This window comes from Rhipicephalus microplus, chromosome 4, assembly GCF_043290135.1.
Source record: "Rhipicephalus microplus isolate Deutch F79 chromosome 4, USDA_Rmic, whole genome shotgun sequence".
In the NCBI taxonomy this organism is placed as follows: Eukaryota; Metazoa; Arthropoda; class Arachnida; order Ixodida; family Ixodidae; genus Rhipicephalus; species Rhipicephalus microplus.
This window is the reverse complement of record NC_134703.1, coordinates 165,236,752-165,251,772: the sequence shown is the minus strand read 5'-3', so window position 1 is coordinate 165,251,772 and position 15,021 is coordinate 165,236,752. Positions and strand designations below refer to the sequence as shown.

General features: G+C 47.3%; 1 protein-coding gene across 12 annotated transcripts in view; it reads right to left on the bottom strand.

Annotated features, from left to right (window-relative positions):
- Positions 1–15,021, bottom strand: part of LOC119172939 (uncharacterized) — a 1,216,589-nt gene that overhangs the window by 1,143,028 nt on the left and 58,540 nt on the right. For all 12 annotated transcript variants that reach the window (XM_075891711.1, XM_075891710.1, XM_075891712.1 and 9 more), the window contains 3 exons: positions 14,773–14,837; positions 11,106–11,513; positions 326–455 (listed from right to left, as the gene is read on the bottom strand). In XM_075891711.1, the coding sequence (XP_075747826.1) occupies positions 326–455; positions 11,106–11,513; positions 14,773–14,837 (603 nt within the window). The remainder of the gene's footprint in view (positions 1–325; positions 456–11,105; positions 11,514–14,772; positions 14,838–15,021) is intronic.

Sequence of the window (15,021 nt, the reverse complement as noted above, 5' to 3'; positions counted from 1 at the left end):
ATAAACTTAGCAAGGTTCATTGAAGTTGATCAAAAAATTTAAAAAAATAAAAAAAATCTAAAGCAGTGTAGACCCTTTGCCTCAAAAAATGCAGCCATTGTAGACAGCACTGTTGAGCTTAGCAGTGCAACAACAAAAGCTATTCACGGCAGATTGCTGGTGTCACCTCGAAGACTGTTGCTTCCGAGATGTCAGTGCACGAGCTTTGAGTGTAACACTTCATTTTCTTTTAGCTTGTTGCACATGTGAATTTCGACACAATTGCACAACGAATGTGGCAATGCCCAGCATGTTGCAGCAAGTTGGCCAAAGCGTCATCACTCACCACATTATGGGGCAGGGCCAACGTCAAGGGCGTGAAGGAGTGCAACTGCGGAGGCGTTGGTGGGTGGTGGTAGTGGTGCTGGTGAATGTGGTGATGCAGGTGGGCGTGGCCCCCACTTGCCTCCCCAGCACTAAAATATGGAAGGAATCGACAACAAGGAATCAACACAGGTATATATCCGCTGAACCCTCGGAGAATGGAAAGTTCCTCTATCAGGGTCAATGCTCAAGTGGAACAGCTATCTATAATATAATACGATTAGTTTCGTACTTGAATTTTGCACCACTATTCATATCTCAGTTTTCATTGAATTCCTGCTAAACAGAACATATCGCACTTGTCCATGCCATTTCCACCTGCAAGCTCCAATTTAGTAGTTAGCATAACAGACCAATCTAACTGGACAAATAAAGCAGCACTTGTTCTGAACCAATTAGAGCACTGAACAAAAAAATTCTGTAATAAAAAAATTCTTTGACGATTTACTTGGAAATCATAACATCATAGCATGGCTGGCTAGACGAATGCCTGCTGTTATGAGACGGCTAAAGGTCTTGAGACTAGCAGGGCATGGGCACATGCTTCAATCACCAACACACGTAATTCGTTTTGTTTCATTCTATTTTTTTCAGAGTGAGCTTTGAGAAAAGCAGGGACCCCGTCTACAGATGCAGCCAGCACCTTGAGTGCCCCACAGTGGAGAATATGTGCCCTGAACCTTCTGTTATGCTGAAACACAATTTTTCAAATGGGGTCATTCACAAACGATGTAGGTGCTCTGAGCATGTCCCCCTAAGAAAAAACAAAAGAAAAAAAAAAGGCATCCCCGGCGTAAGCAGCCTAAACCATCTTGAGAGCAGCCCGACAACAGAGCCAGAGGGGCGAGAACAATACTCCTTGCCGGAGTGCTAGTCGGCGTATCGTGCTTGCCCGCAAGTGTTCTCTGACCTCAACAATGCTTCCTTCACCACTACAACGTCACAAGGGTATCCCCTGTCTACTTTAAACCGCAGAAAATGTCGGCTGCACCAGGCTACTCGAATGAACACGCACCCTTACTTTAAAACCAAGTTAAAATATCTTCTAGGCAACGCTCCCCACTAATAATCGGTCAGAGGGGGCCTCACATACAGCAATGCCAAACAACACAAGCATCTAGAGTCTCCAAATTTGGTGTCAGGGATCCTTTAAGGGGGGACACGGGTCTTAGAAGGCCAAAAATTGCAAAAAAATCGAACTGACGTTTTCGGAATTTGTACCTATTTTTGCACATATCTGAGAAGTTTCTAGCTTCTCGCGTCATTATTTCTGGTGCAAAATGAATTTGTAGCATTCCTGTGAGATGAATGTGAGCGCAGATTGATGCTAAAATCGCGCTTTTTCAGTGCCACACTGTTGCCGTTACACACGAGCCATTGTGTTCATCTTGGTCTCGTTTGGAAGGGTCGTTCTTCATGTTCCGTTTCCCGCCACCGCTAGCTCGCCTTGCTCATTGGTATTTTAGCAAAAACGCGTCATCGAGAAGCACTAGCGCGCGATTCAATTGGCTGCTTGGGGCACGTGACAAAACCTAGGCATCAGATTGGCCAAATGACGCTTTCGGCGTCTGTTTCACCATCGTGACGCGCTCGGACATGCGTGATTTTGTCAGTGCTACTAACTGCCTGCGGCAGTAAAGAAATTCTGTGATACAGTAATTCATGAAGCGGGTGTGGCGGTCGTTCGTTCGCTATGAACTTCAGAAAGAGCTCCACTATGGCTCAGGACAACAAAGATAACGATCTCGACGCAATCAACGGCGGTCGCCGAGTCACCGGTGTAGGCCTAACTCACGTACGAGCCCGTTGGTTGCTGACAACGTTACTGAGAACAGCTGTGTTTTGCAGCCTCATCAGTTAGAGGATGGCAAGTAAAAATCAGAAGTGAAGCTACAAGAGATATCAATCTTTGTAGTGATGGAACGGAAGCGCAGTCTTATCACTAAACGCGCCGATAACGCGATCCCCCCCCCTTCCCCCCCTGACGAAGGGACGTTAAACTGCGCGGCGGGTCGTCAGAGTGGAGTACGCCGCGCGTCGTCGTTCAACAGAAAGTCAATCCGTTCGCGGTGAACATGCTCGCCGCCCCCGCAATAGAGGCTATTGGCAACTGTCAGACTGCTTTTAACGTTGTGTTCACAACGTTGTCGCGATCTCCGCTCGAAAATGCGGCAGTCTTACGTGAAAAGGAAACTAGCAACTCGGCACTCGCGTAGCTTCAAAATTGATGAGCGAGGGAGCAACTCTGGTTCGTGACATTCACGAGTAACTCATTCTGGACAAGCTGGGAAACATCGCTGTGTTATTCCACGTATCGCGGATGACGCACGCACATTTTTCGCATATCGCCGTCAGTACAGTCACCGAACTGATAAGCGGCCTCGCGGCAGACGAGCACACGGCGACAACTTGCTACAGGACTAGAAGAAACGACACGCTCGTGCAAACAATCAGTCCTATTACATTCCCGGTGCATATTAACTGACTAAAAGTATGCGTGTCATGATATTTTTCCCACGGAACGGCGAAATAAAGTTTTAACAGCATTAATCTTGAAGCACAGATTTTGGCCACTTTCTATTGCTTGTTCGGTAAAAGTGGACCTAGGACAGCTAGAGCTGTAATCGTTTTTGCACAATGTAGCTAAATGTGCACAAATGCGCACATTTTTAATGGGCAGCTTCATTTTTTTATTTTAATGTAAAAATTTCTGTATTTGGTTACATGCAATGAACTTTACTGTGCTGTAATTCGAGAAGTACTCGTTTAATTTTCAATCAGCTTGCAGCGTTGCACTCCTTAGGCTTTCTAGCATTCAATTACAGTCGCCGACCGATTTTTCGGACCTGGCGGGGACCGAAAAAAAGTACGAAAAATCGAACAGTCCGAAAAATTCGTTTTCGCCAAAAATTTGAAGTTTATTGCATCAGGCGGGTTTAAAAAAGTCCTAGATGCTGCCTTGCCTCAAACTACGCTTTAAGGGGAGACGCGGGTCGAAAAGTCGCGTTTTTTTTCCAAATTTCACCTTTTCTGTTTTTTGTTGCTTTATCATCTTTATACATTATATTTTGACATCTGAAAATATCACAGCGAAATAAGCATCAGAAGTCAGTGAAAAACGCGTCTGAGTGAGCGGCAGTGACGCGCGGCATCACGAAATTTACACAAAACGGGCTGCTGTTCGCGTGCTCGCGGGGCCGCGAAGAGAGCTGTCCGCCATATTGCGGCCGCTGGCTCGTGTAGAGTTGTCCTTACTCTCCACGATCCCGGTTCTTGAAGTCTCGTACGTTCACGAAAAATCTAAAAAAAAAAGCAACAAAAACAGTCTTTTCCCGCCGTTTCAAACCGCGCGCCACTAACGCAGGGCCGCCATTGGCTGACAGCACCCGTGTTTTCTTGCCGTAGTTCGCTTCACTGTTTTCCGGAGTTATTTTTCGCTGTTTTCGTGCGATGGCAAGCCCGAAAAAGGCCGTTGCCGACCATCGGAAATACAGAAGTAAGAACAAGTTCAGAGGGAAGCGGCGGAGGACGTACAAGAAAGCCACCGCCAACGAAAATGTCCGCGACGGGCCAGCGGCCGGTAGGCCTAACATCGACCACGGCAACGTCGACCATGGCAACTGCGACGACGAGATCAACGCTGCAGTGAATTTTGTGAGTGCATCGCAGAAAAAGATCGCGTTATTCGAAAACGACGTCAGGCCGAATGCCGATCGTGCCGAAAGCGTAGTGCTGTGCGAGTTGGGTGCATTGACGGCCGTCGTCGCAGGCGCGGCATGCCCCGTTTGTCACGAGAGTAAACTCGCAGTTCGGGCACCGAATAAAAAGCGGAAAGGCCTTTCGGCGTTTCTGGAGCTACACTGCGAGAATGCGGAGTGCTCGGAGAGCATCCTTTCGTCCGCGTACTCGTCGAAGCGGGTCGCGTCAGATGGCGGCCGCGGTGCAAGCAGAAGCTACGACAGCGGGAGTTCGCGTGACGCCTTTGCCGTGAACCTGAAAGTGGTGCTTGCAGCGCGTGCCGTCGGTATCGGGCATGAGCAACTTTCACGATTTTGTGCAGTAGTTGGATTGCCAAACCCTATGCACCATAAGACCTTCCATGCTATCGGCAAAAAGATTCACAGTGCGGCAGTGAAGGCTGTCTGTGAAAACATGCAAAGGGCACGCAGCGTCACCAAAGAGGTGGCTGGTAACAGTGACGTGCCAGTCATGTTTGACGGCACATGGCAAAAAAGAGGCCACAAAAGCCACAATGGTGTGGGAACTGTAGTGTCCTTGGACACTGGTTTGTGCCTGGACTATGAAGTGCTTTCCAACTTCTGCCTGGCGTGCAGTTTGCATAACGACATGGGAGGCGATGAAGAAACATGGCAGGCGTTTCATCATCCCGTTTGTGAGAAGAATTGCGACTGTTCTTCGCATGCCATGGAGGCCGAAGCTGCAGTGCGCATTTGGCAGAGGACTGTGGACTATGAGACACCCCTGCGGTTCACCATCTTCCTAAGCGATGGAGACAGCAAGGCCTACAACAGGGTCTGTGATGCCAACGTGTACCCTGACACTCCAATTGAAAAAGAGGAGTGCACCAACCACGTGGCGAAACGTCTGGGCACCGGCCTGCGGAAGCTGCCAACGCCACTTCCACGAGGGGAGAAGCTGAAGGAGACCACCATCCAGAAGCTTCAAACTTACTTTCAGGTGGCCATTGTGAACAATCGGGGAAATGTCCACAAGATGTACACTGCCATATGGGCCTCATGTTTGCACTCGTGCTCAACAGACGGTGCTGGAAGTCACAAGTTCTGTCCTGCAGGCCCAGACTCGTGGTGCAAGCACCGACGTGCTGAGGCGCAGGGCCAGCCTGCACCGTGCCACACCCCCCTCCTGACCAAGGCCCAGGGTTTGGCAGTCCTCCCAATCTACAAGCGTCTCACAGATGCGAAGCTGCTTGCCCGGTGCCTCCACGGCAAGACACAGAACGCGGCCGAGTCCCTGAACAGCAAAATATGGCTGCTGTGTCCAAAGACCCGGTTTGCTTCCCGGACTGCTGTGGAAACAGCCACAGCCATTGCAGTCCTGTGGTTCAACCGGGGCCACGCGAGCTTTGAAAAGGTGCTGGAAGAGCTTGGGGTGCTTCCTTCGGAGGCCCTGGTTACCCTCAGCGACCGCCGAGACAGCATGCGCATGCACAAGATGAATGTGCGTCAGACCGCTGAGGCGAGGGCACACCGTCGCAGTGCAGCCAAGAGGGCCCGGGTGGAAGAGTCCTGCCGCACCAGCCGGGAAGGGAAAACCTACGGTGCTGGAGAGTTTTAGACAACTGATATTCCCTCTGGACATGTGTGTATGTGTTCAGCACAAGTTTCGTGCTACTGCGTTTTTCATTTTTGTAAATACAGACTTTCAAACTTTCAAACGCGTTTTTCTCATTTCGCAATTTTGGCCAATTTGCATTTTTTGCGGGAAGTGTTTCGGGCACTTAGAATGGTCATACGACGACGAAATTTGGCACACACATTGAGGAGAGTGCGTAGGGTGCCGATATCTACTTGAATCAGCACAACCTATCAGCTGTAAATATCTATTAATAAATTTAATGGTGGTCGAGTGGAAAAAAAAGGGTAGTTTGCTACACAGATGTTTTTTTCATAGTTTCAAAGTTGGAGCACAATTTCTAGCTAGATATCGGCACTCTATGGCTAATAGGGAGCAAAAGGAGCCATTGAACAACTCTCTGCATGAACATTTAGTATGCGCGAAAGTTCCCGGAAAACTTATCAAGTTTCACCATTACTTGAAACACAACTCCCAAACTATTGCACTTATGTAAAAACTGATTACAGATTTGGAATCAGGAGGAAAAACTGCATCAGTGGTCCAATTTCTGAAGCTCTAAGTTGAATAACAAAAAAAAAGTGCTTTCGAGGAGCGTCTCCCCTTAAGGCAATTTGGTTTGCCTGTATTTGCGCCAAGGTGACATCGTCGCCGTAAACGCTCGACAAAATTGTCACCGCGTTGGCGATCTCCGCCGCCGACCGCCATCCGGCGTCGACCGTTATCCGGCGACATCTAGCTGCGAACGTCCACTCTCTATTAACTTGATTATGGCAGCTTTCTTCTCCATCGTCAGGGTCGTATACTTCCCACGCTTCTTCACACCACCTGGCTCCCGCGATGGCACAGATAGCGGAGCCATGGCACCGAGAACACAAAATTCGATGCCGCAGATAGCCGCTGCGAAGCACACAACGTCTCGACGCTACGCGACACAACACGTGCAGAATGGCGACTGAAAAAAGCTGCAACGACAATAAAAGAATCCTTCTTTCGCCTCCTCCCCGTGCGATGTGATGACGATAGTGCTGACCGAAGACGAAAAAACGGCATCCATCACCGCGTCTTTTAAAAAGCAAACACGGCCTCCGGAACTTAAAATATGGCGTGCGCATTCCAATTTCGGAGGCAGGAAAGGCATTTGTAAACCAAGCTTAGCCAAGCCGACGGAAAATCCAACATGGCGGCGTTCACAATGGCTTAGGGCGTGGCACAAAACGAGCGATTTAGTCCGAAAAATTGAACTTTCAGGGGCAAATTCGCCCGAAAAATCGGTCGAAACAATGCATTAGCTCTATGGGATCCCTGACGGTGCATTTATGAAGTCCGGAATATCCAACAAGTCCGAATTTTTGGAGTCCGGAAAATCGGTCGGCGACTGTATATGTCAATGGCCATGTAATTCTAAGTACATTTTTACAATTAAAAATGTTAGAATTCTTTGTTTTCTTCATTTTCTCAAAATGACGATTTTGCACACCCTGCATGAAAATTACTACAATATATCGGAAACTATTACAGATAACCAAATATTTTTTTTTGTAACATGAAGCTATATGTTTGGAGCACACAACATAGGAAGCAAATTTCAATTTCTCTTGATGCAAGTATTTAAAACTAATCTTTTGTGTCGCCACACAATGGCCACATTCAGAGCTGTGAAGTTTAGTGTACTGTAACGTAAGAAATAATGACCTAATCAAAAAAGTGCTTCCTATGTTGTATGTCTTATGCTTTATACTGTGAATCCCTATGTCATTTATAAATTTATGACAGGTGGTTACCGTATATACTCGTGTAAGGGCCGCACTTTTTTTTCGAAAATTTTGCTAGGTGCGGCCCTTACACGAATCAGGCCGATTTAGTACAGGCAGTACAGGCCAAAGGTCTGTACTGTTTATGCAACAGTAGCAGAGTGCAAGAGTCACAAATGACATGCCAGAAATGTTTTTATTCGGATTCCATTTCGCTGTCCTCGTTCTCGGAGGAGCTCGCCTCGGCGTCCGCGTCTTCCCAGAGACGGTCATCTTCGGTGCCGTTCATGGAGTTCGAAATTCCCGTTACCTTGAAGCTTTTAGCAACTACTTCTACTGACATGGCACGCCACGCATTCAAAATCCATTCACACACCTGTTGGAGCGACGCCCGCTTCAGCCGTCCTGTAGGGGTCTTCTCGTGGACGCCTCCAGCCATCCATTCAGAGTAACATCGGCGAAATTCCACTTTGAATGGTCTGTTGACGCATACGTCGAGCGGCTGCAGCACACTCGTCAGGCCACCGGGAATGACGGCCAAGTCCGTACGAGTTGCGGCAACTCGGTTCTTGACGCGGTCGGTCAAGTGGCCCCTAAAGCTGTCCAAAACAAGGAGGGCTTTCCGTTGTAACAGCCCTCCAGGTCTGTTTGCCCAGACGGTCTTAATCCAGTCAACGACCAGTTCCTCGGACATCCAGCCCTTCTCTTGCGCACGTACGACGATTCCCTGAGGGAACTTCTCTTTTGGGAGAGTCTTCCTTTTAAATACGACGTACGGCGGAAGCCTCCTGCCGTCTGCCGTGATGCACAACATCACAGTGCACCTTTGGCGTTCTGCACCAGTCGTGCGCACAGACACACTTTTCGCACCTTTTAAATCCACTGTGGTGCTTTCCGGTGCATCGAACCACACAGGTGTCTGGTCCGCATTCCCAATTTGGGACAGGTCGTATTCATGCTCCCTCCTGAGAGCATTCACGAAGCGATGAAACTTAATGACGTGGTCTTCGTACTCGCGCGGCAGTTTTTGGCAAATCGTCGTTCGGCGCCGAATAGAAAGCTGGTTACGGTTCATAAACCGCGTAGCCCAGCCCCGACTTGCCTTGAATTGTGCCGGGGGTATTTCCATGTGGCGAGCGATGCTGAGGGCTTTGACGCGTATCATGTCAGTCGATACGGCGTAGCCGTCCCTTCGTGTGTCGACGACGTAGTTGACGAGCTCGCTTTCGAGTTGCGGGTACTTGCACTTTTTCCCGCGAAACGCCTTTCGGCTCCTGTTAGTAGCGGCGAGGGCATCTTTCCGATTCATCCAGTAACGCACGCGCTTCTCATCGACGTCGTACTTTCGTCCAGCTTCCCGCTTCCCGTGCTCCTCGGCATAGTCAATCACTTGCAGCTTAAATGCTGCAGTGAATGATCTCAGATGCCGGCCCATCGTCCGTCACGTGCGCTGGCTTCTGCAGGGTTCACTACAACCAACAAAGTGACACCGACGACACCGATCTGAAGTCGCGCTGCCAACGTATCGACACGATGCTAGGAACGATGCCAACAAAGAGGCCGCACAAGGCAAATATGGCGGCGCGCTGTCAACAGCGTGGTCGGCGCGTCGGCGGAAGTAGAATAAAAGCGGAAAAGCGTGCAGCGCCATCTGGCTGTAAATGAACTAACTACACTTTTCTGGCGGGACATTTTGAACTTTTGTTTTTTTTTTTTCGAAATATCCGCTTTCAAAGTTGGGGTGCGGCCCTTACACGAGGGCGGCCCTTACACGAGTATATACGGTATTTTTCCATTGCGGTAAGAACAATAGAAATTGTTATATTGATTATCTAATTAACTAATGAGCTACAGAAAAAATCACTACATTTTTAAAATCAGGAGAACAAACTAAGTAAGCATGCCAACTTTTGTCACATTTGGTTCATAATGTTAATGAGAGAGCCCTAAGACCCATGTCCCCCCTTTAAGGTTGGGCAGACACAGAAACTAGAGAAATCAAGACGGCGCACATAGTGAATCTGAGGTGTCCTTGACTTCTCTGGTGTCCACACTTGCACGCAGTCTTTCTAACATGAACAAGTTGAACGAGCCATAACGCATACCGTATATTGCCGCATATAAGTCAATTTTAAAAAAAATTGGAGCGCCAAGTTTAGGAGTGTAGGCTTATACGCGGATTTTTACATGGCGAGGGGGGGAGGGGTAAAAAAAGAACGTAAGGCAATCAACGTTTACCAAGGTAATTACTAATACTATGCACCTATTATATATTTATTATGTAGCAAGAGCGATTAAAATTAATATATTTTACTCCGTTTCTAAATACAGTACTAAGTGCTCTGGTAGATCAATGCGACGAAAGCAGCCTCTAGAGATCCTCTTGCAGGCACTATTCTCGGAGGCCGGACGAAGAGCTTCGGCTTCTGCATGGGCTTTGAATCGGTTCGCGACCTGCGCTGGAGTGCATTGTGGGGGTGCGCATTAATTCTGCACAGGCTCAGCAAGTTCACGCTGTGCTTACATTTTCTGGGTCCCTTCGCTCTATCCCGCATCAAAATGGCTTCAATGCATTGACGTAGCTAGAGTGCAATGTTCAAGAGAAAAGTGACCCTTCACGCTGAATTGACAAGCAATCTTTCAGAGGAGCATGAATTTGGCGGCCCGGGAAAATGTGTGCGATGTTGGCGACAAAAAAGGCCAAAGTTTTGGCGTGCCCTGGATGGCGAAAATTGTTTCAATGACCGAAAGGAGGTGAATACCCTGCCATCCAAGAACTGTCGACGAATGGGTTGGTGAACAGCAGGAGAATGGCCCGAGTGCGTCTTACAAGCACATTCAGGTGAAGGCTCGACATGTTGCAAATGGATTGAAAATCACCTGCAGTGAATTTAAAATTTCGAAGAAATGCGTGACTAATTTAATGAATCGACATGGGCTCAGCCTGATGCGGTGCATGACTATTTGTCAAAAGCCACCGGAGGAATATGATGAAAAAGGAAGCCTTCTTGAACTTTGTCCGTGAACAGAAGGTAAAACACGCCTACATGCTCAGCCATATCGGCAATGCCGATCAAGCACCTGCCTGGTTTGATATGCCAAGCAAACGAACCGTGTCAGCAAAAGGTGAGTGGCAAGTGCACCTGACAACTACTGGCAATAAGCACAATTGTTTTACGGTAATGCTGTGCTGCACTGCCGACGGCCACAAGCTGCGAGCTTTTATTGTTTTCAAGCAGTAGACGATGCTCAAAGAGAAATTCCCCCTAAAGCTATTGTTCGCGTCAATGAGAAGGCCTTTTCGAAGGAAGAGATTGTGCTGAAATGGTTCCGCCTCGTCTGGCTTTGGCACCCAGGTGGTCTTTTCCGGCCCAAAAGCATGCTTGTTCCGAGGGCACATCATTGAACGCGTGAGCATAGTTTTTGCGAAGTGCGAGATCACAGATCCCACATGAAGGCTTAAAGTTGTAGTTTGCTGGCAATAAATTTTTTGTTTTGCCAGTGCAGTTAATTTCTTAATTTACTTGCAGATTTTTTCCCCATTTCAAGGTTAAAAGTTGGGGCGGTTGTGTTATATTCAGAGTAGACTTATACGCGACAAGATACTGTAGTTATACCACATTCCCGAGAAGTCAGTAACGAATTGTTACGCACCCAGTGGGTGATGGGATGACCACTTCGGCCTGAACGTTGGGGTCCAGCACAACCGCCTCTCTAGCCACCTGGATTCCCAGGGGTGGGGTCGCTGCAGCTGCCTGGCATCCGCCACTATTCTCCGCAGACAAAGAGGATCCCACTCCCCGGCCACTGCCATCGACGCCAGCTGGGGGTGCTGCGGCTGCGTCCCTCGTGCCCTGTGCCAAGAGGGCACCGGAGGCCCCCCGTCCTGCGCACACGAAGACCCCATCCAGTCCCGCTGGCGAAGGCAGTCCCTCAGTTGGTGAAGGAGGTACGGCGGCAGCTGCCGCGGCTGCGGCGACGGCGGCAGCAGCACCTGCTGCAAGCCCCGCAGCTGCTCGCTGGGCTTCCATCATGCGCTGCAGGGCCAACGCCTCTTGCTGCCTGCAAGGACAGAAAACGACATCATTTGTGAGCAAGTGAGAGCACAAAGATTACGACATGCGTGGCTTTTCCCTGTGAAAGAGCCAATCTACTGGTATAACCCAGACCTGGCTTAAAGAAAAAAAAAAGAGTACACACTTGTCAAGGTATACCGCTGACTCCTGTAAAACAAAACCTGAAGAGACTGGAAAATGTGTTCTGTTCAACAGCAGTTCCGTTTACTGGGGGATGAACAAGGGCAAAGAATCCAAGTATGCCAGTCGTGCTAAGGCAGCTGTTCCATTTAAGCAGCTGTCCCATTTAAGAGGACATGAAAGTCGAAAAACTAAAGTTTGTTTTTTTTTAGTTTAGTTTTTATACCTTCATGATAAAAAAACTGTGAACTGTAATTAAACTTCAAGTATGTTAAAATTGCTCTCAAAGAGTGTAGGGTGGCTACGAAGAACTAAAAAGAGCTCATTGTCTAGAGTCCCTTGGAAATTGTCAGCTGGCTGCTTGCCATTGAATTTTGCAACAGGAGTTCCCTAAAGCTACACGATCAAAATAACTATGATTGCCAAACTCTCGTGATGACAGAAATCATCTTAAAAAACATCTTTTCTGCATAGATGAGCTTTAACTTGTATCTTCAAAATGCATTTTTCTTAGAATCCAGTTCTAAGCAACTTCTCATAGCCCAATCGGGACAGAATTTCGCCCACATAATTATTAGGACTGTATGTGAAGGGTGCAATACTGCCTTTAATACTTGATATCACCTATATAATTACTACAAACCTATAGTAAGCAATTAGTATGAGCTGGGGATTCGAACAATTCTCAAATTCCAATTTGTCGTGCTCATTAAATTGCCGAAGTCCTTTCTTGATACTTATTTGATACTTGATGTTATGATTTTGCCCCTTCTGCTGGGGCCCTTAAATGGGCCTGCAGTATTTTGTAAATAAAAATAAAGTTTGCATTCTACAGTTAACATAAAGTAATACGAGTCATTATTGGCTCAAAAACGTTTAGTGGAATAAAAGGTTTGTCCAAAATGAACTATACTTTGCAGATTGTCATGGCATAAAACAAAAACTGCGCTAGTTTCTAAAAAAGTTTAACTGGCTAATGAAAATCAGCCTAAAAAAGACTATATATACAGCCAAAAATAGATTTGCGTGGGCTACATAGCAATGCAACATATTTTTCCCTCAGATCCCATCTCCCTTTAACAAAGTTCTGTTAATCGAGAAGCTACTGTATTGTCGAAAGACGAGTGCTGCATGTTGCTCTGCATCTCTTCACAATCTTATACCGTTGGACAGCTTTGCAGGGCGCATGCTCTAAGGAGCAGTTCTTGTGCCTACTTATTTGTCTATTACATCAGTGTCTTTTACAGAGATGTTCAACTGTATCCACGCGAGGTTCAACTTTCTTCCACACGAGCCGAGATCCTTTGTGGCCGTAGACGATAGATAGGCTCCTTCTCCAAGACCTGCCTACTTTCACTGCATGTGCACATGCCTGCCTGCTCGGAACTTCACTTCAAAAACCCCAACCCTCCCCCACACCCCACCCAAAACAAAAATGCGCCAGCTGGAGATAATGCTTTGTCCCACCATCTCCAAAGATTTCACAGGCTGTGCCTGTCCATAATTGCACTATATTCAAAGGTTTTTTTCTTTAGTTCAATCTCCGCTTTACTAGAACAAATTCCTGGTCTGTTAAATATTTGGAATAGTGAGCTTTAACATTAAAAAAGTTAGGACTAAGAAAACAAGATTTTTCTTATGTGTGTTTAGCTTGATTTGTCTGATCAGCATGCCGAGGCTCAGAGAACATCTTAATATCATGGAGAATAAAAAAAATCGCAAACTGAAACTGCAAGAAGGTAATACTTCACATCACAAAGCAGTAACAATGTAACACAACAACCGTATTTTCTCGCATATGTGAGGGTGCGGGTCATCTCTGAATTATCTGGAAGCAGAGGTCAGCTTCACGGCAATGCATGGCCTGCTGTGCAGTCCGCGTTTCCATCTGCATCGTTTGGTGCAAACCCAATAAAACCATCACAGGCCACAATCAGATCCCATCTGTAGCATGTCGATTCACTTTTTGCGTGCTTTGTTTGATTTGGTCAACAGCGTCACAACAGCGATTTGACAACGTCTGTTTCTAAGTCAGGTGTGACCAATTTGCAACGTTGGTCAGCCTTATCTGGTGAGGCACCATGAGTGGGCCACAGCGTGAAAGAAAATCTCGAGATCATAGCTACTGTGAGGAGCCACGACGTCAACAAGTCCTGTACTCGCGACTGGTGAAAAAAAAAAAGGACTCTCTCAAAAATACACGCAAAAATAAAGAGAGGATTTCGCGGACCGAAGACTGGTGACTGTACCCCCTTCTTGAGACGCAGTTAGTCAAATTGATTGAAAAGCGGAGGATTCGTGGCCATGCTGTGTCAAAGGAGATGGCGCAAACGGAAGCGCTAATGTTGGCCTGCGTGATGAGCTTCTCACGTGAGTTTCATGTGAGCTGTGTATGATTCCAGTGATTTATGGCCAGGCTGGGGGTGATTCCGGCCGACGTGGTGGCAGCAGGGACAGTGGCGAGTCGGGCGATGATTGAAGGAACGGAATCGGTGCAGTCAACGTTGCGACGATTGCTTCGAAATAAAGTTTTTTTGTAAACGAGATCGTGACTGTGCAGTTGCAACTATAATAATCATGCAAGTTACACGTGAGAATTTTTTGTTTTTGTTTTTTGGGGAAGTTCAAAGTTAGAGAGACGGGTTAGATGCGAGAAAATACGTTAACTCAAGTAATACAATTACTGGTGCATCTTACTGGTCATTTTGGAGCACTAATGTCACATTCAGCTCGTTGAAATGAAGCACTTCGAGAATGGCCTGCCGGTTCTTTCAGAGCACCACGCTTCATCTTGAAGGGCAACGAAAATCGGATCACTCGATTTGCACTTCATTTCTTTGCAACAGAAGACGCAGCAACAGCCAACGATTGCTCGTGCAAGCAGCTGCAGCACATTAGATTAGGACGACCATGATCTGGCTCAGATCAAGAACATGCGCCGCATTGTTGCGCGCATGCTCTTGATCTAAGTCAGAGCAGTGAGCAGTCAGAGCAGAGTCAGAGCAGTGATGCCCAGCCAAATGTGCCAGAAGACAAGACAATGGCCATTGTAGTATAACGTGCTCGCATATCTCAATTCGTATCGTTCCCATAAGCAGGCTAATATGCAAAAATGTGGCCCTCACCTTTGCATGTACAGGGAGTGCTGGTACATGCACCGCCTCTGCATCTCTTGCATTCTCTGCTGAGTCTGAAGGGAAGAACACAGAACGAACAGAAAAGTTTTAACAAGACCATGCAAAAACATAGAAACTATGCTTGAAAGTAGTACACACACAAAACCTTGAAGGCCAGGTAATTTGTGAGATTTATATGTGTGGACACCCACACCTAATACAAATATTACTGGCTGATACAGCATAAGACAAACTCAA